The 26886-nt window shown below is 39.7% G+C and overlaps 1 protein-coding gene across 3 annotated transcripts in view; it reads left to right on the top strand.

Moving 5' to 3' along the window:
• Window positions 1–26886, top strand: part of TMEM135 (transmembrane protein 135) — a 181598-nt gene that overhangs the window by 96097 nt on the left and 58615 nt on the right. For all 3 annotated transcript variants that reach the window (XM_066989914.1, XM_066989912.1, XM_066989913.1), the window contains one exon: window positions 22007–22053. In XM_066989914.1, the coding sequence (XP_066846015.1) occupies window positions 22007–22053 (47 nt within the window). The remainder of the gene's footprint in view (window positions 1–22006; window positions 22054–26886) is intronic.

Here is a 26886-nt window from a genome sequence, read left to right as displayed (position 1 = left end):
TTTCATTGCGGGTAGTGAAGTAGGTGTCGTTCAAGTCCGATGAAGCACTGCCAGACGTTCTGGAAGTGATCTGAGAACTGCTTTGAAGTTACAGTATTTGTACATGGGTACCCAGTTAAGGACCTCGACAAGCCTCACTTTTTTATTTTTGCCATTTAAACTAAATCTCTTCGACACAAAGGAAGCAACAGAAAGCCCCTAACACATGTTATTTTTTCACAAAAGCAAGGCAGCTTGTAATTAAGGTTGAAAAGGCCTTTTAATGGTGTACTAATTTATTCCTGTTCCTTGTCCTGACAGGCTTAATTACTCCTAAATATCAGTGAGTAGACTGATGACTAGCCCAGAGTTGACCAGCTCCATTGATGACGGAACGGCAGTAAAACTGTTCCTGTTGTTGTGTTTCATTCTTTGCAAGTCACACTAGTGAGTTATTCTTCCTCAGGTAACCTGTGTTTTACTGAATTGTAAATAAGTCATCCAGACATTTTTGTTGGATCTAACGGGTCTCTTCAACTCCTCTGTGATCATACTGGCTGCAATTTAGAGGGTTTAAGTCAGTTTTACTAGGTGTACTCTTTTCCCTTAAAGTTGTACTCTGACTTTTTTTTTTTTTTATTTTAATAAACTAAAGTTGCCTCCCCTTCATAATATTTCTTTCCTGGATTCCTTGCATTTTTTTCTTAGCTTAAAGCAACTCACCACGTTGAACTTGTCCATATTGTCTCCATCAATGTCTTCATCAGTATTTCCTTTTAACTTGTTGCTAAAGGAAATGCATCTTTCATGTCACACTCAGGCTAAGGAGTTGCCAGTTTATACAAAGAGCAAACCCTGCCAAAACCATCCTCTGTTCTAATTTCCAGAGGAACCGGCCTCCTTTTCTGCCTCCCTGCCAACCTGCTGCTGTGTTTTCCACTTCACGAGGGCTGTGCTGTTGTCAGCCTGCTTCTGTGTGATCATCCCACCTGATGAACAGCTTCTGTTTGTGCACTGGTCTGCTCGGTTTTCTTTCTGAAGGAACGTGGAAAGAAGCTGATCATCAATTTCACGTTTTTCAGGGGCTGAACATTCCACGGCACCTGACTATCGTAATTCCACAGTTGCGTTTGATGTATAGCAAGCCTTAGGAGTAAACGTGGGGGTAAAACTGCTATACTGGGAGAACAAAATGGATTACTCTGTTAATCAGTGTAGATGATATATGTACCGAGTCTTTATGGACTGGCCTTTTGGGACAGCCCTTGCCCAGGCTGCGTTGTCCCCGTAACAGAAGCAAGGCGATTGCAGCGAGCAAAGCGGCACGGGCGAGTGCGGCGAACGCAGCGCCTCTGCAGAGACCTATTCTGAACTCGCCGGGTGCCGTGCCCTCAAACTTGAAAGCTTTGTCATTACTACAGTTCAAGGGGAAAATTACAGTGGTTGGTCTGAAGGTATCACAGCTTGCTCGAGGAGGTGGCCTTCTGATGTTAGAAAAAAACCAACATAAAAGAGCGTGTGCTTGCACTTGAAGTACTGCAGGAGAAAACATCGGAAAGGCACAAGCTTATGACCTGAAACATTAATGTGTTATTTTCCCCTTGGTTTGTATTTTAAACACCTTTGTAGCAGTAAAGGTTAGACGTTTTTCTTTTAAGTTCTTCTTTTAAGAGGCTGGATGTAGTCAACAGTGAAGCTGTGTGCTCCCCACCACTGGAAGGCGGCGCTGGAAGTTTGTGGCCGGTGCTTTTACTTTACTTCATTCGTCCTCTCTGCATGAGTCCCTTTATGGGACATCGACAGTGTCTTCTTTATTCGTCTGCTCACCAAAGAGAATATATCTGTCCTATGTGCTCCTCTTAACAGCGTGTTGGGTTCTCTGAATATTTCCTTTGTTCTCAAAGGGAGCCGTAACCAGTGCCACGCCAGTGATCTTAAGTGTTAAAAACAGTAATGCCTCCAATGCAAGTGATCTGCTGTTACTGTCTGACAGGAGCATTCTGAATGTATGAATAAAATGTCTTAAGATATTATTTGCAAAATGTTTATTCAAAGGAGACACCTGTGAGCACACTACTTCCTTTTGGTTCACCGAAACTGTATTTATTTTGAAATTTTCAGCCAAATATCCGTAACATGACTGATCCATTAGAGGGTTGTCCACATTAAAATTTTGTGCATCACAGCGTTGTATTTCTACGAGGCTTTTCTGTAATTTGATAGCTGAAAATATCAGTCTGTGTTGTACACCGGTGTATACTCCCTTGGATACGTGTAATCTGATCTGGCCATCCGAATTTTAGGTTTGGTGGGACATGTGCTGCCTGCTCTGCTCTGCTTTTGTCTCAGTTGTTTTCCCTTTTGTAGCGATTCCCTGTGGTCCGCGAACATTAAGGTCCACGTGAGGTCAACCATACCTTGCAAATAGTGACAGTGGTGCAAATAATGACAAATATGAGGGGTCACACGGTGTTTCCTGTTTCCTGTATTTAATCCAGAGGCCAGTGATTTGTGAGCAGCCTGCAAGGAAGCTGCACGTAGTTTAGCCTGTCTTTAGGCTCAGCTTTGCATCTCAGAATGTTCTCCTGTTCCCGACCTCCTTTTGTTTTCCATTTTCCGAGCTCTTCCTGCAAAGGGAGCCTGCCTGGGGATGTTCTCCCTCGGATTTTGTCTTTTTTTTGGTGTGTGTTTTGCACATGTTTTAGTTCAGTATTTTAATGGGTGTAGTTAGCCTACCCAAGCTGTTTCTGTTTAACCACTACCTGAACTTGGACAGCGTGAAAAGGAAATTGGTTCGGCTAAGGAATAATTCTGGTCATTAATGATGCTGAGAGCCCCTGTAGGGAAGGGGCTGCAGAAAGAGGAATTGAGCGAAGGTGAGAATACCTTTGGGAAAGTAGGAAGCTGTGAGCTTACCTGTACCTATACACCTTAGCTTGTAGGTAAGCGTGGAGGATTTGTTGTCTCCACCAGGTGATGCTAAGAAGTAATATAATAGTGCTTGTATCAGTGACAGAAGGTAGTGAGGCAATCAGGCTATGCTGAAAAGAAAATGAAAACCACAGGTATCACAAAGCTCTCTCTTCTTCCTCATCTTTTTAATAAGCCTGTTCCATATTTGCAAGGTCGTAGGTTTCTGCTCATGTTCTGACAGCTTATTGTTGGCTGATTGAAAAGAAAGAGCTTTTGGATTTCTTTGTGATAACCCTGTGCCTGTGCAAACTGTGGTGGGCTGGTGTGAAAATAAAATAAAGGTAATTCTCTTGTTACTTTTTGGGATTTCAGAGAAATGACTAAAATCCCTGAAATCTCTAGAAATTGTCACATAACATTACTCAGAGACAGATTTCAGGAGTATTTATGAAAACGTTCTTTAAAATATGGAATAACAAAATTTTATATTTTTTATTAACATATGCTAGCAGGTAAAAGTTTTTGTTTCAGGGTATTTCTCTTGCGTGCCCTATTGGGAAGAAAAAAACCCGCATCTTCTGTATGTAACCAATATTTGATTTTATGCACTTTGGCATTTTGCAGAGTAGGGTGTGCAGTTAAGCTGTTTTACAGGAAAGTTTTGAGACTGGGGAGGAAACAGACCAGAAATAGAATTATGCAAAAACTGCTGACTTTTTTAAAAAAAGAGTGTCTGGTGATAAAAGGATTTAAACTAAAAGCAGTTTATTTTTAATTACTTCGCCGCAATTTCCAGGAAAGAAATTTTACCTTTTTTTTTTTTTTTTTTAAATCATTGTTTAAATTTGTATGGGTTTGAATTAGTTAACCCATTATTGGTGAGCTGGGACGTTTTGTTCAGCTCTTGTTTTCGTCATTAATGATGGTAAAATGCTAAACCTGGGCTTTACGGGAATTACTTTTTTACTTCAGAAGGGCACGGGAAAGCCAGTTTACTTCTAACCAAGCTTACTGCTGGGAAGAGAGGAGCCTGCCTTTGTTGCGTTGCGGTTAGGTCTTCTCATTCCTTGCTTGTGCTGTTGGGTATAAGGTCAATTATGCATTTTGGCTGAGCAGGGGATGCCTTACAGATTGTTCTTATTCCTCTTTTTGCAGACACAGGACAAGCTGAGAGATGGATACAAGGATATGAAGGGTATTTGGTTTTGTTACAACCATTAGTATTCTTTCAAGTATTTTGTATCTGAGTATCCTCAGATACTCAATCCTCAGTATTTCCTGAGGATAATCCCATTTTGAGTTCCATTTTACTTCGTTAGTTACAGTTCATCTGTGGACACTCCTTGCTTTAGGAAATTCAGAATTTCTCAGCGGTGATTTGAAAAACTTGAATCGTTTTAACGGAGCAAATATTTAACAACCAGCTCTGGGTGCCTTTCACCTTTTGCTGTGCTTCTTTCAAAGTTCCTGTGACCTGAAAGGTTTGTCCGTCCTGTTAGATAAACAAACCGTCTGGTCTCCTGCGCCATTCGTGGGCTGTAGGCGCAGAAGGTGCAGAATCAAGTTACGCTTTTGGAAGGAGCGGTGTGCGGAGCCCTGTAATCTTGGCGAGGTAAAGCTCGGTGGCTGGGTGCTGCCCAGCAGGACGTCACGAGGCAGTTCAAAAGGCCAGCAGATGTCTTCTGGGGAGCGTAAAAAAATGGCTCAGCTCTTTGGGGGTGTGTTTGGAGATGTTTGTGTTAAATCAAAGTGTTTTACACAGGTCGGTGTATTGACTGATTTCAGGGTGTGCTTTTCTTCAGTGTTTCTTGTTATTATATCTTTTTAGAGTTACTGCTCTTGGCTAGAGCTTGTTCATCCTCTGCTCTGAACCAGACAGAACAGGTCTTTCGAATTCACGTACTTGTGCTGTGGTTTACCCAGCGAGCTCGGATGAGGTGGACGCTGGAGACATTTGGGACTAATTCAGTGCCGAGAGTTACCTGTATGCAACGTCAGGAAAAGAATGTCTCGCAGCACTTAAACTCAAGAAGTATCGGTGTGTTAATCGAATTGTGGTCCACACAAAAGACAAGGTAAGGAGAGGATCACATATATAAGGAAATCCTATAAGCAGAATTCCTATAAGGAAATTTCCTATAAGGAAATCTGCTAGGCATCCACAGTGCCATCTACATGTATGCGCATCATTCACTTCTTACGGTTCTGGCTTTTTGGAAACTTTGTTAGTACTTTATTGGTCAGGAGATTGATGTGAAAGTATAATACGTGTCATTCTTAGTGCTTCCATAAGCCAGGACCTACTTTACCGTGATGCTTATTACTTTAAAAATTCATTTATGACACATCTGTAGATTTTATAGTGAAGAATAGAAAAAGTATCTGTTTCCTGAAATTTGCCTGTCTTTGAAAGGCAGCTGTAGCTCACTAAAAAATGAAGTATTTGTGCAGCACACTCATCTGCTTCAAGAAAAATATTTTTGCATAAAACATAAAAGCTCGTTAGGAACAAAAGGGGTTACACCAGTTACCACTTTCTGACAAAAACGTTGATTGTGCTAAGATTTCACATGTATGGCTACTTTTTGTCCAGTTCTCATGGACTTAAATGGTAAAATTCAGATTCGTACACAGAAATAATAAAAAAAGAATATTTGCTTTTGGAAGAGTTTGGGAAATGTCTGTGGGGTAGTGCTAGAAGAAACTGAAATTTTTTGGGTATGTTCCTGAAATGTGGTTAGAGGCTTGAAACAACTGCGTGCTAACCTTGGAGACACTGCAATAATGTCAAGAGCTCATTAAATTTAGCTGTGTGATTGATTGTATGGGCAGTTACAAATGCTGCTAATCTGCCCATAATCATTTTTTCATGTTTCCAGTAGATAATTTTATGGGGACAGCACCATATTCTTAGAAGTGCATGCTGTCGACAGTTATGTCAATGGATTACAGAGCTATTTTAGCAAATCAGCTTTTAATTAATTTCCGCAATAACAGTTAATTTTCTTAAATACGAATAATTTACGGAATTTAATTGTTTTAGATCTTGGTGGCCAGCTTATAGCTTTGTGCTTTCAAAGACTTGCTGGGAACTGTATTTAACAAGGTTCCAGGGTTTTTTGAGCTGTTGTGCATACAACTGAAAGTGATAATATTTGAATCTAGTATCATTTATATTTAAAAAAAATCCCCAAATCAAGTAACATCAAGCGTCCCAGGTACTTGATACTTAAAGTTCTTGAGAAACAGACCAGTAAGAGCTGATAGACCAGGAAAATTTCTGTCCCTTCCCAGCCTTTCCCTGCAGGTCCTCCCACCTGGGACTCGACCCATTGGTGCTGGTACTGGAAAGATGTCACCCGAAGGGTGGGACGTGCCCCGAGGAAGGATGAGGGCTGAGGCAGCTGAAGGTGTGGATCACAGCAGGCACTGGCATCATCTGAGGGAAACTGTGGGGATTTTAGTAGTCCTCCTACGTAACAGTTCCATATTCTGTCCTGTACGAACTGAGATGTTCCTGTGGTACTAATGCCATAGAGTATAGCCCCTAGGCATAAGCATCTGTCAAGCTTATAATTATATTAGCCATGTTTCACATTACTTTTGTTGGTTTAATATTATTTTTTTTTTCCGTGCAGGCTTTTTCCTGAACCTGTGTGGACATATAAAATGTTAAGAGCTCTCGTTGCCCTGAGGAGTTAATTGTATCTTTCGATGACAGCTAGTGTCAGCTGTAGATTACGGAGGCATCTATCTTGGGAAACGTGAGAGGCATCTTTTTAGCTCCTGGTGCTATTTCCCCCTCCTCACGTTCTCAAGAGGCTGTTACATGCAAAGAAGCGCATGTAGTTCATGATGTTATTGGAAACGCTGCCAAAGCTGTAGATAGCTGCCAAAATGCTGATGTGACATCATATGCAAGTTGCCAGGATTTATGCCTAAAAATAAATTATTATAAATAATTTTAAACAGTTTAACTTCAATTAGTAAACAGCAACATACCACTGTATGTATACATGTATGTGTATATATACAATAAAAAACATTTATAGTAGGTGTGTGCTCGTGCCGCGTGGCTGTTAAGAAAAGCGTGCAGTTTCGGGGAGGATGGGGTTGCTCAGCTCCATCCTGTTCCTGCCCCTCTCTTTCCCCAGCAGAACCGAGGGCAGCTGCGGGCTCGAGGCACATGGACCAGGAAATTGTTGAGGCTGAAAAATAACTGTTTGTGCAGGGTTATTTTTCAGGCAGATCAGTTCCCTGAATTTGTTCATCACACAGCTGCACAAACAGCGGTGGAAATGAGAACAGGGACACGGACAGGAATAAGTACCCAGATGGGGGACGCTGGACAGGTCAGCACTATGGCCAGAAGAAGGGACTGCTCCTTCCTCCGTTATCCGCAGTCATCTTCTACTGTTGTACGACCTCTGAGTGGCTCAGGTGATCGCCTGGGTTCCCTTCAGAAAATACAAGCGCTACTGCTAGGAAAAAAGAAGATGCCAAGCAGATTTCTATCTTTTATTCTACTATTTTTGTAGGCATCTTGACCTCTCTAGGTGCATTGTCTCACCGTGTTTCCTGCAAATGTGCAGAGTCAGGGTTTGCGGATAATCTGTGTTCCTTCCACTCTTTCTTTTTTCCCTTAAAAAATCTCTATATATACATGCAGGGGGATTTGTGTGTGTGTATGCATATGTATTTAGCTGTATCTTTGGGGGGGGTGGATAATAAAAGCAAGGCAGACTTTATTTACAATCTTTCCTGTAGTATGTGGAAGGCAGACAGTAGTGAGAGATGAAAGAATCGTGAAAATCTAGGTTGGAAGGGACTTCAAGAGGTGATCTAATCCGTTTGTCAGCCACAAAGCAAGATCATATAAATCTAAGTTGTTCCTGAAAGGGTTATCTAACTTAAAAATGCCTGATGGTTCTTGAACTCGCTACGGTCACCTGCCATCATAGAGTGGAGGATTTTTTAACAGTGAAGTAGAAAACAGAAGCTATAATTAGAAATTGTTCATTTAAGGCAACAGGAGAGAAGCTGAATTTGATTAAGGAAGAGGTCAGATTTTCTTCGATGATTGTTTTTGCAAGCAGCTCTGGTCCAGTTTTTTAATTTAGGCAAATTTGTACTTGGCACTAGCTTTCAAAATATTTTTGGAACTTGTAAACATATTAGGAAAAAGGTCACAAACAACAACAAACAGAAATCAAACCTAGTCATTTCCATTTTTTCTTGTCTAGTTTAAGTGGTAGAAATTAATAATATAGAGATAAATGAAACTTTTTCACCATGTTTAAATGTATATAATTATTTATGCAATTTAAGAGAATCAGTACTTGAGTTAGGCTATTGTCAGGTGCTGCTGTGCAGTCTCAGATGTTCATCTGCTACAGCTTGTTGATCGAAAAAAATATTCTTCTATGTGGTTGGAAGGAGTGTGACATTCATTGCTTCATGCATACATTTAATTTTTTACGTGCTCCTGGAGCATATGTGAATCCCAAGAAATGCAGAGACCAGAGCAGCTTGGATGGAGTTGCTTGTAGTAAAAGAGGTAAATGTAGTCTGTCCTTGTATGTAGGTGTTTTATGTGTGTGTGCATCTGATGACTCCTTTTTCTGATTATCTATAGATGCTACTTTTATGGACAATTGAAATTTTATACTGAACACGGAGGTTAAATAGCTCTGTTATAACTGATTACGGCTCATTGCTGAGTTACAGACATACATCTCTGAGAAGTTTTAAAAAGTTTTATATAGATTTTCTTTCCCGTGAGCACATGACATTTTGCACAGCAAAGTTGTCTTTCTGAGATACTTTTACCCTGACATAGTGCATGTATTCTATCCTCACATAATGCAAATATACAGGGTATGAATTAAAGTTGAGGAAGTTATAACAGTTTATAACTTTTAAAGTGCCTTTGTACAACAGTTTGCAGGAAGTGATATTTTTAGAAACTCTAAGTTCCAGTCTGCTTCTGTTTTTCTCCTTCGCTGATATTTTAGAGATGAGAAACTGTCACTGTCATTTATGTGATACCACCAATGTCTTCAGCATCGATTTGAGTTAATCTTCCTTCATATATGCCTATCATCAAGTTACCCACTTAATGAAACCTTCAGGTGTCCTTGTAACTGACTTGCAATAAGGCTGAGCATCCTAAAATTTCTTTGAAATTTTTAAAATAGCTTACTTTAATTATCAAATGCCCTTCTAAAACTAATTATTAGGCAGTTGTAATAGTGGTAAAACCCTACTGTATATTTTTGTCAATTATGAAAATACTTTATTTCTACTCCTTTCAACCTATTCCCGTACTAGTTTTTAGTGCTTTTCGGAATTTCATCTTGTTCTGGTATTATTTGTAATTTTTACCAGTGCAATAATAAATATAAATATATAATAAAATATAATTTTCACCATTATTAGTGGATACAGGGACTTTCATGACTGTACATTGCACAGAATCTTACGGTAGGAATATTACTTTAATACATGTGCTTTGCAGCAACAGAAATATTTCAACACCTGTAAACTTTTAAAGACAAATATCAATTGCAGTTCCTTCTTGGATACTAGGGTAATATCAAACCTTGTAATTCAGTGATTATGAGCTCTGGAATAAAAAGAGGCAGGCAGAAATCCTCATGGTGGAGATGAAATCTTGGATGATATCCGTAACATGAGCTACAGACTTATGTTCAGAAGTCTAATAGGAGACATCTGCACAGACTACGAAGAAAATTTATTGTTTTTCTAGTATTTACTACATTTGTAATATTCTTGTAGGATAAGTAACCAGATTTAAATTTCAGCTTACATATGGGTTTAATATTTAGAGATGTTAGTGGCTGTAGCTTTTGTTTGTAGCATTATATTTAAAGGACGTTTCCAATTCTACATTTCAAATGCATCCTGATTTGACTAATTCACAGGCACCTACTTCTCACTTTTATTCTTCAAAGTTGTACAGAGAGAACGTGCAAATTGTGCTGGTTGAAATGTCTGCAGTGTTAGGAGGCTGCATGGTGTCTCAGGCTGTGATTCGATCTCGGTGTGGTTCATGCTGGTTTAGGCTGGCATTGACCCCAGCTGCATGTTCCCGCCTGTGTTCAGTCCTTGGGAGGGGAAAATAGTTGCTTTCAGATGGATCAGGTCTCGGATTCATTTTTCTGTGCATCTCTATGTCAGCAGAATACACAAGGTGGTGACCAGCAAGTAAAGGTGCCACTGAGCAGGAGTGGTGCCTCTTTAAGCCAACATTGCTTGAGAGGCATTCATGAAGCTTCCACCTGAATTTGCATAGCAACATGTGTAGCCACCATGAAGAGCTCATTAATTTATATTACTATTACAGGGACCCAATCTTAGAGTTTAAATGTAGATTTAAAGTGTAGATTTTAAATTTGGTTCAGTACGGTTCAGTGATATATGAAATGCTGGTACACATCGTCTGTGAATATCTTGACATTGTTGCTTTTTGGACTCTGTGTTATACATAAATACATATGTATATGTAAATAGATATCTGAAATTGAAGTTTATAGTAATTTAATAGGTTGTTTATAGTTCTGAAGTGAATGAATATTTAAAACAAGAAAAAGCCCTATATAGCCTATTCGAATTTCAGGGGGCCCAAATTCACTTGCATGGGACCGTTTCAGGCATTTCAGAAGTACTTGCTCCAACATGATGAATTAAAAGGGAAGTGGAAAAGTTTACTCCTTGTAGTTGATATATTTTAAGGCTATTCTTGGCATAATGTAGGATAAAGTTGGAGTTATGTGCAAAACAAATGCAGAAGTGTATTTTTCTTATCATTGAAATTTTCTTGAGTGTGTGTGAGGGGAGGTTTGGTGTTGTATTCAGAAGCACTGCATGTTATCTAGAGTGTTATTTGACATAAAGTAATTTATTTTGTCTGTTTTTTCCTCGAGTCAAAGCTGCACGTATAAAATACAGATGTTAACTGTAACAATTTTTGACAATTTTACTGAAGAATAGCAGACCAAAGGGAGGAGATGACTTCCACATGAAGTCTGCAAGCTCTTCCTGCGTCACGGGCGCTCATTTTGGCCTCTCTCCATTCCCCAGATGCCAGTTTCAGTGAATCTTGCAAGAATGTAATTCTCTTTGAGAAGTGGAGCTTGGATGAATTTGGTTGAAACCAAGTTATGAATTCTAATATTATAGTTGAGCGCTGATAGGAAGATAAATTCAAAAGCATAGAAATGCTTTATTTAATGCAAGTCTATTAATTGCCAGAGTGAATGGTTATAGATGTAGTGTCTGTGCTTCAGGCAGACTGGTAAGCAAACTAATATTATTTTGCTTGGTTACAAAGACGAAACTAATTTAGATTCTGGAATTAAGAAGTGAGGATCACTTCAGTGAATGCAAGAAAGATGTCAGGAACAGATTTTCTGTGAAACATAATTTCAGCCTTGAGTTCTTGAGAAAGCATTATTATTCCACAACGAAAATGTGCATACGTGGAAGTAAGGTTAGGAGCATCTGTATGTGACTTGAGGATGATGGAAATGACAGTCGAGAAATGCTGCTGTTGTTCAGAACTGAGCATTTTAAGTACAGGAAGTTTGGAGCTGGACTCAATGTTCTTTGTGGGTCCTTTTCAGCTCGGGACCTTCTATGATTCTGTAGCTGAAATCGCATCGATAAGAAAACTGTGAGTGCTAAAAAAAGGGAAAAATGACCTTAAAGCAAGATGACTAAATAACTCATGCAAAAGATGATAATACCAGAAATAAAAATTAGCATTGGTGCTTACAAGTTAGATTTGAGAATAGAATGAGGATTAGATAAGCTCAGTGATTTGGTATCATTCCACTTTAAATTACATTCACTTCTATTCATTCTGTGGTCGTAAATACCCTGAAAAATTATGTTAAGCTTGAAGTGTTATAAGCTGGGAAATGTTGTAAGCTGTTAAACCCTATAGAAATACCAAAATACCCCAAACCAAAACAACCCAATACAAAATCAACCTTGGTTATAGAGACAGGAAAACGTTTCTACATTATTTTTGCCCAGGTTCTTTGTGCAGGAACAGAATGGTGTGGATGACACAGTCTATAAGGGTTAATCACTGGGATATTTTACTCTTTCGAAGCTTCTGGAAATATTTGCATCTGTAAAAAAACAGTAAGGAAATCAACCACTTGCAAGGTCTGGTTATTGTTTGGGAGTACAATCAACTTTTGAAATCTATTTGCATTCCAAATTTTACTCCCAACATTTACTTGACTGAATTGCAATTTCATTTCTTTGGCACTATTCTAAGCTACTTATTATTGTGATAATAAGCATAATGTATGTCTGTGTATGTTAAATTATGTGGCGTTCTTTGTTCTAAGCAGTTGGACATTTTTCTTTCTCATTTGTATTTATCATTGATTTAGAAAAATCACTAGGCAAACGGATACATCTTTTTAATGATTATGGGGGAAATACTTCTTCTTATAATGTAGCTCAGTACAGGGTGATTCTGTGTAGGGACATCACAGGCGAGCTGAGGTAGGGAGGCACCTCTGGAGACCGTGTGGCCCAGCCTCCCTCAAAGCAAGGCCCACTGTGGCCTGCTGCTCAGGGCCTTGTCTGTCTGAGCTGAGCACCTCCGAGGGCTGAGGCTTCATAGCCACCCCGGGCAGCCACTTGTGATGCCTGATAACCGAGGGCTTCTGCTGGGGTGTGATGTGGAGCTGTGGGGGCACCCAGATACAACCTGGGGCTGGGGGAGGGCTGGGAGCGGTGCAGCCCTACGGCTCCGTGCCAGCCTTGCCGCGACTGGGTTGTCCACGGAGCAGCATGCACGGTTGGTTTCAAAGGGCTGATTGCTTTCAGAAAAGAAGTTTCAGAAGATACAGTTCCTTTATGTTGTACTTCAGCCTATCACATGCTGTGTGCTCTTGAACAGCAGTGGGCTCTCAACAAGAGCTTTGTGAAAGGCAATTCCGTTGTTCCATTACGGCATGCTGCAGCTTTGTTTGCTGCGGTTAAGGCAACATGAAAAACGGGGAGAGACTTGACAAGCGCTTTTTGAAAAAACAAGTGAAGGGTTGCTGAAGTGCTTAACTACACGTGTATATGTGGAATTTGTGAACTAGAAAATCAGAGGGCTTAATTTTCTCTTTCATTCCCTCATGCTGTTCTGACACTGGCAGGTGCTCCCTGTCTCGGCTCAGTGACATTCAATGTTTGCCAACTCTAAGTATTCAGTCGTGATCGAGCATCAGTGTTTTATCATGAATCTACATAATCTCTTGTTTAATAACACTTATTAGTCTTTCTTTTGATCTTATCTGTTTAGAGATTGCTTGAGGCTTGCTGACAGAAAAATTCAGGAGTCTCTAGCAAGCTGAAGGGGTGTGGGTGTAGCTGAGTTGGCAAAACACCTGATACGGATCTGACAAATTGTTTTATGTGTTTTCATAAAGCCTGTCAATTTTGAAGCAGTAGTAATATTATATTGCTTCACAGGTTACTTAATTTAAAATAGAAAACTAACCGTTATGTGCGTGACCAAGATTACATCAAGAGTTTTCACTAGTACTTTTGATAGCTCATGAAATTTTCTCCAACTACAGTGGATTTCAAGTACAAAAGGACACCATGTGTTTGTAGAGTTGTTATAAATGTTACCATTTAACAGGATTTACCATGGAAAGGAGGTAAAACATTGCAGAACTTGAAATGTCCAGGGAGAAGAGGATCTGTCTTAGAACTGAAGGTGCAGATCAATGTGCTCATGTCTTCTGGGATCAGTAGGAATTTGATCTTGGTGAAAGACAACCACTATTTTCCACAAATTGTCATGCTTTTGTACAAAAACAAATCATGTTTTCAACATAAAATATATTCTTTCTTTCAAAGCTTTACTAATGAAGTTTCAAGTGAGAAGTGTGACTTCTTTAGTAAGCATCACTGAGAGACAAATAGTCCGTTTTTGCTATTCACTGCAGTTCTCAGGAATTCAGAGGCACCGTTAATAGAGAAATAAGGGATATTATAAAGATTGTTGTTCTAAAGGTAGTAAAAGCTAGAAAGTAGATCTCATATTTGAATTAGAGTGTAAAAGAGAGGTAGCATATGACTTCAGAGAAGTCAGGCAGAGTCAAACTCTGTCAGCCCGTGGCTGCACCCAGCAGGTACTGAGAACAGTATTTGGTTATGGCGTATGTGTTTTGTTAAATCTGTGTCAGACTCAGATTATCAGTTGTTCCCGAACAGTTCATTCCTGCAGGAGTGCAGAGTGCATGGCATTCCCCGCTGGCTCTTCACCTCTCCGCATTGGATTGAAATATAAGGGGGTTGGGGCTAAGTACAGAGGTCAGTCGTTGAAAACTCTCTGCCCCTATTTAATGGAGCTGGCTTGTTCCCAAAGGTGTTGTCCACGAAACAGCTCTGCTGAGAAAGGCACGAGGGATTCCAAGACAGAGAAGGTGAGAAGGTTACAATAGTGTGGAGCTGCTGCAGGATTTGAAGCCTGTTTTCCCTTTAGGCTTCCCCCTTCCCTTTATTTTCCCTGTAGCCTCAAGGAGCTGTTTGACAGACCTGAGGTATGTATTTTGTTCAACACGCTTAAGTTTAAATAAGGAACGGTGGATTTGAGAAACCTTTGCTGTGGTGTGTCCAGATGCATGTTTTAGTATTTGTAATGCAAATTCATTTTGAAGACACACATCAGCAATACTGTTTTCATGAATACGGACACCTCAGGAGGCCATTAAAATTACACAGTCAGATACTGGTTAGCACTGACCAGTGAATCTCACCACATTCTGCATTGAGTGTGTAACTCATGATACACAAAACAGTGTCATTGTGTTTGGTTAATCTTACTAACAGGAGAAGAAGTTGCCATCTTGTTTTTCTGAATCTGGCAGACTTCAGGTTCTAGCCATCACGCGTTTGATTTCTGCACGTCTTTATCCATCCAGGCTGTTGGAGCGGCACTCCAGCCACCTCTGCGTCTTCTCTTGAATAACCCAAAAGTGTTGAGATTCGGGCATCTTCAGTTCCATTGCAGGCCATCTGTTCGGGGCATTGAGTTGCTCTTTGTAGCTGCCTATTCTGCTTTTTTAGCTTAGTTACACCAGTGTGGCTCTCAGGAGAATCTGCTGTGCTAGCCAAAACAGATTAGAAGCTTAAGAGGTAAGAAAAATAAACGTGGGATGCAACAAAAACCTGACAACTGTGCTTTGTACTCCCATGGGACAGCATGTAGAGAACTGTGGTGGAGAGAGGGAGAACAGGTGGAAACTGGTTCAGTACTCAGGAAAATCACTTGCCAAATCCATTGCTGATATACTCTAGTAACAAGCATCTGTTACAGTCTTCCTCTACCATGTCAGGGTGTAAATACGATTTATAGCAGTAAATTATGGAGATACAGTTGATATTATTAGCAGGTTGTGGTTTTAGGGCTGAAGTCCTGCTCTTCAGTTCTGTATATGTAAAGATGCAGCTGTCATCCATAAGAACTGCACTGTCAGCTAACGGTGACTCATTCCACCAGATAATTATTTACTATGATAACTTCTTGCTTGGGGCATGAAATAATAACAGAAAATATCAGCTCACATTGGTAAGACTGGTCATCAGATCAGATTTCAAGTGGCTGCAGGTAATGAAACTTGACAGCTATTTTCACATAAATTATTTTCGTACGACTTATGGTATCTTTGTGTAATTAACGGGAAATTTTCAGTGATTTCCATCCATCTCCTTTAATTACCATAAAATTACAAAAAAAAAAAAAAGCTTTTAAAGATTTTATTATTGGAAAAAAACAACACAGCATATCAACTTTATAGAGACAGTTAATTGACTAGAAGACTACTGTTTCCATGATTGTAATGTGGAGGTAGAAAAGAGATAATGCCATGTATACTTTTTTCCTTGATCTTGGAGTGTAGGGACATTACATTAATCTGTATACCTATTTCTATTGTATTATTTTTTATTTTTTTTAGAAGGGAGCTTCTATATGGAAGAATCTTAGTCATAAGAGCCACAGAAAGCATTTTATATTGGAGCAATAACATGTTTTGAAATAAAATTGAGGAACTACAGGCAGCAGTTAACAATTTTCTGTGATTTATACCAATTTTACTTACAGTGCTGTTGTGTAGCTCTGTGGTTTTATGGTTCAAGCTAGGTTTGTTTGTGCTTTTCTCTTTGGTTGTTTTTCTTCATTAGACCAAATAATTTGTATTGAAAAAAAAAACCAGAATGGCTTTTGGGCACAAAAAAATACTCCTCGTGTCTGAAATAGAGGTAAATCTGGAGAATGGATTGTGTTCTCAAAAGTCTGAAGGAGTATGTTCCTTCAGCCCTGATAAGGTTGTTTAATATAATAAAAGATGCTACAACCACCCTACCACTACTCAACTAGATGCATAAAGGTCAAAAGAGTGCTTATAACCACGATCGGCAGAGAAAGCAGAAGGATCTTCTGTGGATAAATGGCAGGCTGGTTTATTTTAAGGATTAAACCGAAATGTGAAATGGCTCTTTCTTCTGGATCATGTAATTTAAGAGTAAAAATCCATGGCCACTACACAAGATTCCAATCATGTGTGTATAGATCACAAAGTGCTTTTAAAACAGAAAATCTTAAATAAAAAGTAGTAATTTAAGAAACTAAGCACGTATTAGTATTAAATTATTATTATTATTATTATTATGGCCATACTTGTAGAAGTAGCAACTAGTGACCAATTAAAACAACAACAAAAAACTAAATCCACCTTTCTTTGTAACTTTAGGAAAAAAATGGCTCAAGTAACAGTTATTGGAGAAACTCCTTTTAATGGACCTGTCAGTCAAGTGTTATCGGAGTTTTTATTTTAATTTTCCTTGATTTTTGCCAGTAAAATTTTCCTCAGACACTAGCTGATTGTTCCTTTTTTCTGCAGCGTACAGCCTTCAAGAGCTAGGAGCAGTCACTTTTTTTATCCCTAAGTGTAGCTATCGCTCTCACATGAATTGCTAAGTGCTTGATCCAGAAGGTGATGGTTTTCACGTCTTGTGAATATCCTTGAAGTCAGGCGTTGATGTGCCAGCGGCTGAAACAGCTTCGTGTCCTCTGTGAGTTGGATTTAACACTGGCCAGTGCTGAACTGTAGCTCTGACACTCTAAATATTTCAGCCAGCTAATGTCACTGACTTGTCCCTTTGCACAGGTCACAGGCATCTTCAGTGCTTTTTAATCAGAAAGTTTGTGGTTCTGTCTGTTATCACAGACTTCTCTCCAATTCTTCTTCTGACTGGACGGGACATCAGCAGCCTCCAGTTAGAGACATGGTTAGCCCAGGAAAGCTGACTATTACCGCCACGTCAGCTATAAGCAGATGGGTGTCATCTACAGGAGGGAAGCTTCAGAAGCTACATATTCCAGCCCAAATAACACCCACCTGGTACCTCTGGGTCTCTGTACCCCAGCAATCAGAGCAGCCCCACTGCTTTCAGCTCATTTTCCAGGTAAATCAGCAGCCCCTTCCTTGGCCCTAATTCAGGCAATGCCCCGAGCTGGGTTTTGTGCTCAGAAGTAGGAACCGCTGCGTGTTGCTTCAGGATGTTGTTTATATGAAGGCTAAACTTTCTTGAAAAAAAAAGAAATTGGTGTTGTCAGCCCACAAAGATGTGAAAAAAGTGCCTCTAAGTTTTGTATCATACCTTTTCCTCTTCTCTATTACAGTTCAGTATAGTACAGTAAGTAAGGTACAGTACAGTCAACTAAATTACAGTGCTCTCCTTACACACCAACTCGGCTAACCTACCATGAAGCATAGGGAATTTTCCTTGTAACCTCTGTGCATTTCTTTAGAAATGTTAAAATATTTAGGGTGGATCACTCTCATTAGAAACATTTATGTTGTCTGCTTGTTGTAGCTGTTCCTGCAGCTGGAAAGTTTCAAGGTCCGTGTGTTGCCAAGCTCAATTTGTTGACCTTGTACTGTAAATCAAAAACTGATGGACTCTGCAAGAAAATCCCAAAGTAGACTTCCTGCTCGCTAGCTACTATTTTAAGGCTTAAGTTCACTCAGTATTTAGAATTGTAATTCTGTAGGCTTTAGTGTGTTTTTTCTCTTTTTAGTGTAGTTGTTTTTAAATTTAAAATAGGCATTGCATATTGTAGATACTGAGGGTGCTGCTTAGATACAACAGGGAAAAGTTTGGTTGGAAAAAAGAGGCATATTTTGAAAACAGCTTAATTCTGGAAGACAGCGACCTTCCGTGTGCTGGTACTACAGTAAGACAAGGGCTGGGCTTTCTGTGTTCAGCTGTGCATGTCATGTTGAACTGGCTGCTTCAGCTGCACATTTTACTGCCCTTGAGTTGTGTAAATGCCGGGCAGAAGCAGTGCTTGAGCAATGGTGTCAAACGTAACCAGAGCGTAGCTAAGAGACTTTTGCCTCTACTGATTTTAAACCCCTCTGATAAAGTTGCTCACAGGCTACTTAGAATCACAGAATCCCAGAATGTTTTGGGCTGGAAGGAACCTTAAAGACCATCTGGTTCCACCCCCCTGCCATGGGCAGGGACACCTCCCGCCAGCCCAGGTTGCCCAAAGCCCCATCCAGCCTGGCCTTGAGCACTTCCAGGGATGGGGCATCCACAGCTTCTCTGGGCAGCCTGTGCCAGGGCCTCACCACCCTTGCAGTGAAGAATTTCCTCCTAATGTCTAGTCTAAATCTATCCTGTTTTAGTTTAATACCATTCCCCTTTGTCCTGTCACTGTCTGCCCAAGTAAGGAGTCCTTCTCCATCCTTTTTATAAGACCCCTTTAAGTACTGAAAGGCCACAGTGACAATGAGGTCTCCCCAGAGCCTTCTCTTCTCCAGGCTGAACGTCCCCAGCTCTCTCAGCCTTTCTTCACAGGAGAGGTGCTCCAGCCCTCTGATCATCTTTTTAGCCCTCCTTCTAGATTCGCTTTTACAGCCCCACATCTTTCTTGTGCTGGGGCCCCAGACCTGGATGCAGGGCTCCAGGTGGGAGTTCTGGTTGCAGTGCATTGGTGCCCTGTGGAGAAAACTCTGTACCATCCATCGTCCTTGCAGTAGGCTTGTCTCACCTCTTTTCCTTCTGTGCAGGTGGACAAGACATTTGTCAGTATGTGGTTATGACTTTGTGCATATTTGAAAACAGTTATGTTTGTCATCAGCTGCCTCTCTTTAGCTTAAGCAAACACAGTTCTTGATTTTTCCCAGCAGTCGGGTATTTCATGCCTGTTATTTTCATTGTCCCTTCTGCGCTGTCTTGCTTTGCCTGTGCTTAAAGTCCTTTAACAGCGGTTCTCAACATCGTATTGCAGGGTGTTTCTAGCACCAGGCTGTTAGTGTAATATGCTGCTATATCTCACCTCCTCTGTTTCTGAAAGAGTCCATAATTCTATTTTACAGTGCTTTCTGCAGCATCGCATTGCTGGCACATATTGATTTGTGATCTGTGAAATTTATTATACCCTTGTACTGCCTATGCAGTTATTTCTTCTCGTGTTTTTTGTGTATGTGATTTCTCCTGCCAAGTACTTCGTATTTATTTTTGTTGAATTTCATCTTGTTGACTTTGGGCAATTCAGCCACTTTGTGTGAAGACTGAGCCTCTAAAGGATTTTGTCAATTGGTTACCCAGTATCTGTTCCATCATTAGAATCGTTACTGAAAAGAAAAGGGAAGCAAAATCTCCATAATGACCTCAGTTAAACGTAGCTGAATAATGACCTGCTAACTTAAAATTTTCTCCTGCAGTGTAGTTGAGCAGCTCTGTGCCAACTTTCTTAATTTACATGTGCAACTGCCACAAAGGTGCATTCACGTTCATATAAATCACACCTCCTCCTTTCCTTAAAGCATCTGTCAAGTAAGAAAATCACAATAGTTTTAATTTATTTGTTGGCTGTGTTGGTTGTTTTTTATCATTTTATCTAGGTGTTTATAAACAGGATGTTTCAAATAATTGATGCTGGTATTGTTGTGGATATTAGATATGGCCTGGCTGACCGCCTAACACTGTTTGCAGATGATAAAAACTGGGAGGAGTGGTTGTCCTGTCCCACCAGGTAGTGGTACTGCCATCCAGAGGGACCTGGACAGGCTGGAGAGGTGGCTGGCAGGAATCTCGTGGAGTTTATACACGATGTGTATAAATACTTGTTAGGGTGTTATTGCAAGCATGTTTAATGCTACAGTGAACTAATCGAGTTGTAATCAGAGAATGCTAAGAAAGAAGAAGAAAAAAAAGGAAAACAGGCTATTTAATAAAGTGAGTGCTTTTAGTATACAAAAGCATACTTTTTTTTTTTTCTTTTTTTTTTTTTCCCCCCTAGGAAACTGGTTCTTTGCCATTTTCACATATTTCTCAATATCATTGCCCAGGGCCATCAAAGCCACCAGGACTTCTTGTCCCTTCTGTCTCCCAGAAACGGCACCAGAGAACTGGTGATTGCTGTTTGAATGGTTAAATGTGGTTTGAACATCAGAGGGTTAGGGCAGATCTTTTTAAGCAGAACTCAGGTTTAAATGTAAGTCTGCTTTTGCTGGTCGTTTGAACTGAAATAGATCATTGTCCTTGCTTCACCCAAATGCTTTTATATAAAATGATTTCAGATGTTCACATTTTTGATGCAGAGTAATGAAATACGATAGTACTGGTGAAGGAAAAGGAATAAAAAATAATGTTACAATGTCTTGTCTGCCATAATTTTAAGTCATATACCAGAGGGCATTGAAACAGGAAATAGTCTTGTAAGATTCTTTTCTTCTGAAACTCATTGTAAACTTTCCCTATTCAAATTTTTATCAGACTTTCTGATGTCTATCAACATGTAGCAACCTAATCTACTGTTCTACATGTGTTTATAACCTTCAAATGTGTACTTCTGCCAACATTTCCCGTTCTTTTCCCGTTCTTTTCACTTACATTTTCTATAGTCTATCTTGTTAAAAAACCTCTTGAACCCTTGAAAATAAGTGCAATTTATCTGTAAGCTATTTTTCCTCATAAATGCTGGGAATGTGGGACACTGTATTTGGTACAAAACAGTATTTTCTCACTCTCAAGCTATATCTGGCAAAGGTATAGAGTGGATTAAAGCAGGTTATGAATTTAAAGCATTATATGATTGTTACTGCCTATGCTGTAAGTGCAAGCAGTTCTGCAGTCAAGACACAACAGCTTGTTGCTGTCTCCAGACTTCATCCTCTGTCTCTTCTCCCCTGCTCCTGGCACTGAGGTCTTCCTCCTTTCCTTTGCCTGTGCCTGCTCTGGTGCTTTTAGACCCTTCCAGTGATCTTATCTCATTAAATTGGGGGAAAAAATTGTGTGTGGGGTTTTTTTTTTTGTGTTTTGTTTTTGTTTTTTGTTTTTTCTCTCCTTGGATTAGCTTTCTTCAGCATTTTTGAGTCACTGGGCGGGTAGTGAGGGAGAAGTAAGCATTGAGCAGGTAGCTGAGGGGATGGAGGTGCAGGACTTTCCCTTCTCAGTGGTGGAGAGCTGCTAATTTGCTCGCTGACTCATGTACGGTCACGTTGATCTAGAGCAAGATTGCATTATTGCAAGCATGTTTAACGCTACAGTGAACTAACAGAAAGGGTACTCGTGTGGGAACAAGGCTGTCTGCTCTCAGCCTTGCTCAAGAGTAGTTAAGCAGGAGGAGCAGGCATCTTACATTTTCTGCTCTTTAAACTGAAACCATCAAGACAATGTTTGAATAAATTACAAAAGCAAAAGCAGAGAGAATATGTTTGTTTTCATTCTATTGTTTTATTATTATTTTGTTATTTATTAGTATATTCCAGACTATTTTAAATGGCATCCTTTGCTCTGTCTATCATTCCACTACCCTGGTTTGGATTTCGTGTATTTTTATTTATTTTTTTTAATTTCCATAGGACCAACCAAAGCCCACTAGAAACAAGAGAATCCTTTTTGGTGGATTCAGACAAGCTGTTATGTTCATGCTGTTGAAGCATATATAAATAAAGCGTAACTTCTGTAGGAACATTTGTGAAGTGTTCACGATCCAGAACATACAGTAGTAGTGTGATGGCTGATGCAATAACCCTCTTTCTCCTTCTTGTAGGTACTGTTGTTCTGCATCACAGCTGCTCTGTTCATGTTCTTTTTCAGGTATGTTGCTTGTATGTCTGTTTATGTTTGTAAAGATTATTTTGAAAAGTGTTTCTAAAAGCTTACCTGATTTTTGGTATTCATATGAAAACTTATGTGTATTCTGGACTCGAGGCTTCTAAATCAAATAGAGTTCTTCAATGGCGTTAAAAACCCAGGGCTATGAACATAATTGGTCTAAAAAGGGAAATACTAAGTTAAACACTTCAAATCTTCTGGAGATTATACTGATTATTTAAGGAGCCTCCTCTCATCTCATAATTAAGACCCTGGAGAGCTAAGATTGCCTAGTATGAAAGCTGCTGAAATACTGCTTTTCATACGCATTCTCACATACCTTACTGCAGGGGAGATAACATTTTTTCTTCTGGTGAAAATGCAGGTGAATAGGCAACTGAGGTTTTATAGTCTTAAATAATACCAAATGTTTGACATGCATGTGAGCACAACTTTCACATTCTTTTTTCACAAGTATCTATATTCCTTTTTTAAAACATTCAATAGTGTGCTCAGATTAAACACTGGTTTTACAACTTTTTTCTCGCAGTTTGCAAGAGACGTGTTATTTATCTTTTCAGTGTTTCCTTTTCAAATGCCAGACTCCCCCAAATTACTGTATTATATCTCTAGTTGGACAGCTGCTTGTTAGAGCAACCTTTGACTACAACCCTTTGCCTTGGAATTTTCTGTGGCGTGTAGCCATGGCTGATTCTTCAAGCCATAAGATCCCCTGACGATTGCAAAACTCGAGAAATTGCAGCTTGTTTTTTGTAATTCCATTACTTACGAATTACTTTCAGCTATTGGCCAAAACCACTCTGTGGATAAGGGAAAGCTGTTAATTCAAAAGTTTCTGAAAAGCATTCCTCCTTTCACCTACCACCCATTAAGACCCGCGTATCTGCAGTCGTCTTGTTCTTGTATAACAGCTGCTGAAAAGTTTCCTGGGAATGCTGAAGTTGGACACCCATCTGCATAGATGCTGATTAAACAAAGCCAAAACTCTGGAAATCTGGTCAAAGGTATAAATGTTGTATGATTCTGGAGGAAACCGGTTGTCTCCTGTTTATGTCTTGATAACGAACCAGTGTTTTACAGACAACCCGGAAGTTAAACGAGAACTGACCAGAGCCCAGAAATATTTGGTGAATTCCTTCCTGACCTGACAATGCGATGCTGACAGTAGTTGAACGGGTTCCAAACCACTTTCTCTTCTAAAATTAGTCCCTCCGTGCCAGGGGTGACGGATATCCTGTTGAGCAATCATCAGGAACATTTAATTCCTTTGTCAATGTTGTTGTAACAGAGGAATTAAAGTATGGGGCTGGGAGGTATAGGTCCATTAATTACCTCTCAAGAAAAAATACCAAAAAATTTTTTTGTAAACACCAACAAAGATAGATAAATAGATAAATCAAAGTAAAATTATTGAAAAATGATTCGCACCGACCGATTTATTTTCTCTCTCTTTTTTTTTTTTCTTTTTTTTTTCCCTGAGTTTAATCAGTATAGTGAATAGAACAGCCTTGCAGGGATGTGGTAGTTTCATAAAGAAACCAGACCTGGATCATCTGTGTAGGCAGGCATGTAGATGATGTGTAGATAAAGCTGTTGGGTGGGACTTCAGTTACTTTGCAGAAGAGACTTGGAATTCAGATGGATGCAAAGTGGAGATAAGATCTGAAAAAATATGAAGCCGGTCACTGATGACAAGGTTGAAGTAATGTACTTGCATGCGGTGACTTTGGAGAATCAAATGATTGGGGAGCAGTTCCCTGAAAAAGAATCCAGTGGTAACTGTTTGCAAACCGTCAGTGAGAGTAAGTCAATAATGTCCCATTCCTGCAATAAAGGGAAGCACTGTTACAAGATATGTAAACAGGATTAGTGCTTATGAGGTATATAAAGTTGTCTTTTTGTTGTACTTAAGGTTTAAGAAGTTCTCAGTGCTTTTTGTGTCTTTGGTTATTACATTCCAAGAAGAATATGGAACTGTCAGAGAAACTTCAAGAGTGTGATCTGGAGTTTAGGAAACAAGATTTATTCAGAAGGATGGATTATGGTTGTTTAATTAAAAAAAAAAGGGGGGGGGGATGGAATAGCTGTCTTCAAGTATATATAAGACTGCTGAAAAGAAGAAGAGAATAACAGTCTGTTCTCCTGGCTGTGATAGAAAGAACAAGAGAGAGCAGAAGAAGACATTTATTCTTACAATAATAAATTGTACAGAGATTAATTCACATAGATAGTGACGAAAATCCTAAGCAAGCAGTGAAAAGATTAGCTGGCGAGGCTGCAGATGGTCTGTGCTTTCAGGTATGTAGCAGCAGATTTCGGAAAACATGGGTAATATTGCTTGGGGAAAGGAAGGAACTATTTTGTGCCCTGAGTCTCTTCCACTTTTTGATTCACACCAATGGCTGTCTTATTGAGAAATACTTAATGTAATAAGCTGTCAAAGACAGTGGCTGTAAGTTCTTGGAGAATAGCCTTGCTTGCCTTGTTGAATGCAACTTAAAAGATACACCTGGAAAAAAATCCATATTACAGCTCTGTGAGTTAGATACCACTGCATCTTGTAGAATGTATGGATGGGGACAGGTGAAAAAAAAAGGCAGAGAAGGTGTAAGAGGTCCAGGTGGTCAGGGGCATCTCTGAGAATTAGCAGAGTGAGAAATGCAGCTATTCTACCACACGCCAGATTAAACAGTTCTTCCACAATATGTAGTCATGGAAATATAGTAGGAGAAAAACCACTCTTCGATGAGAATCCAGACAACAGAGAGGTCACTTGAGCAACTCTTGGAGTTGTTGGACAGTTTGTCTGGACTGGGATCGTGAGTTGGTCATTGTCTTGCCCATATGTGAATTGATCGCTTCAGGTAAGGTTTTGGACAGCCCTTGGAAGAATCCTCTCTGGATCTACCCAGCCTTCTGGGGAAGATAATCTTCCTGTCTCTCTTGTCATATAAAATAAAAAAGAATTGGAAGAGTCATTGCGCTGCATTTCACGTGTTTAGCGAGTCAGAATTATTTCAGCCTTTTTCTAATCGTAAACAGATCTTGCACAAATAGTGGTAGAATTATAGTGCTTTCAGAAAAGTCTCAGAAAAACTTTATTCAAGGTAGATCTGCTTACCTTGTAGAATATTTTGCCATTGACTGTGAAAGCTCTTTACTGCAAACAAGCATTTATTGACCTGAAAAACAAGCAAAGTCCTTCTTTGCTATGTCTCCAAACTCTGTTTCCAGGGTGGTGTTTTGTCCTCCCCACCCCACCAAAATGTCCAAAGAGGTACAGAGAGTAGTGGCGATCTTGACCACATGATGGTAATATATAATTCACTCCATCATTAAAAATAAAATCCTAATACACTATCTAAATGGTGTAACCTGAAGCTTAAAACTTTCTAAAAAGAGACTAAATATTAATCTATCTCCGTGCTGTCAAAATATGACTGATACTTGGCACTCAGATGACAATAATGAGAACAAAAGCAAAATAGTCTCTGTTTTCTGAGTTCGTAGAAATTCCCTCATCCAAGATTATTAGGATCTCTGAACATAAAAGTGATGGCTCGCAGTCAGTCGTCCTGGTTGCCTTGCCTGTACTGCCACTAGCATTCTTGCAGCTCCGTGGTTAACTGGTTGACTGCAATGAGCCAACTTTTTTGCCCTGTGCAGTTTGGATGGGTTTTGCCCCGTGCAGTTTGGATCCTGCCCAGCTGGATGGGTTCCCTCCCACAGCTCCTTCAGTGATGCACTGTGGGGCAGCTGTTGGGGGTGGATGGGATGAGCACGGAAAAAGCAGATGTGCTCCTTTCAGCACTAGCATGGACGTTTGTCACCGTAAAGTGACTGCATCTCATCATGGCCTAAGGTGATCTCTACAGAACCTATAACGTGAAAGGTTACTTGAGCTGGAAGGTTCAAAGCTGTCATCTGCATGCAGGAATTAGGATATATTCTATACATCACAACTTTCAGGATATCATTTGGGTTGGATTATTAGGTTGAGCTTGCTTTTTGTTGATTCTGGAAGGAAGTGCTCCACTTGATAGGTAGCCACTAAAAGGGAGCAAAAGATGGCACATAATTGTAGCATGGTCATATCTCTCCCTTGATGGACACTGGTTGGAAATATTGCTATAACAGTTATGTGATTTGTGCTCCAGGGAAGGGCAAGTTCTTCTCAATTTATTTGAGTGATTCCTTCTTTAGGAGGAAGGACATCAAGAAAATTGAGGTGCTAAATCTCAGACTCAAAAAATGAGGTTGCAGGACTGACATAGTACAACTAAAACCGGGAATAATTACTCCAGGAATGGGTAAAGTGAAAAAGAAGATAGAATGAAAGGTAAATTCAAAAGAACAATATAGGAAGGAAGAGGGAAGGGAGGGAGTGACTGAAAAAGAAGAAAAAAAAAAAAGATGATGTCAGCAGACAGGACAAAAAATAGAAGAAAAAGAACTAGGAAAATAGCAGCTGAAATGGAGATGATAGGTTTACAAGCAAATGTTATAGACAGAGGAAGCATATTTTAGTCTTATTTTTTTCGTCCTTTCAATCCTATTTTACAGTAGTTTTCTGCTAACTTATACCTCCATTTGTTTCCATTTTGTCTCAAAATGTTTCTGCTTAGCTCCACTGAAAGTGCTGAAATTATGCATCACTCATTCTTGGGTAATTGTAGTATACAGTAATTCATATAGTGCAGTCTCTCAAGCATTCATTTATAAAGAATTTATATTAACCCAGTTGAAGCCTGATTCTTTCCCCTCCTACCACCTTTTTTCTTAAAAACTTACAGAATTGTGTGTAGGGAGAATAGC

The sequence above is a fragment of the Anser cygnoides genome, chromosome 1, assembly GCF_040182565.1.
Source record: "Anser cygnoides isolate HZ-2024a breed goose chromosome 1, Taihu_goose_T2T_genome, whole genome shotgun sequence".
NCBI lineage: Eukaryota > Metazoa > Chordata > Aves > Anseriformes > Anatidae > Anser > Anser cygnoides.
This window is presented reverse-complemented; position numbering and strand designations above follow the sequence as displayed.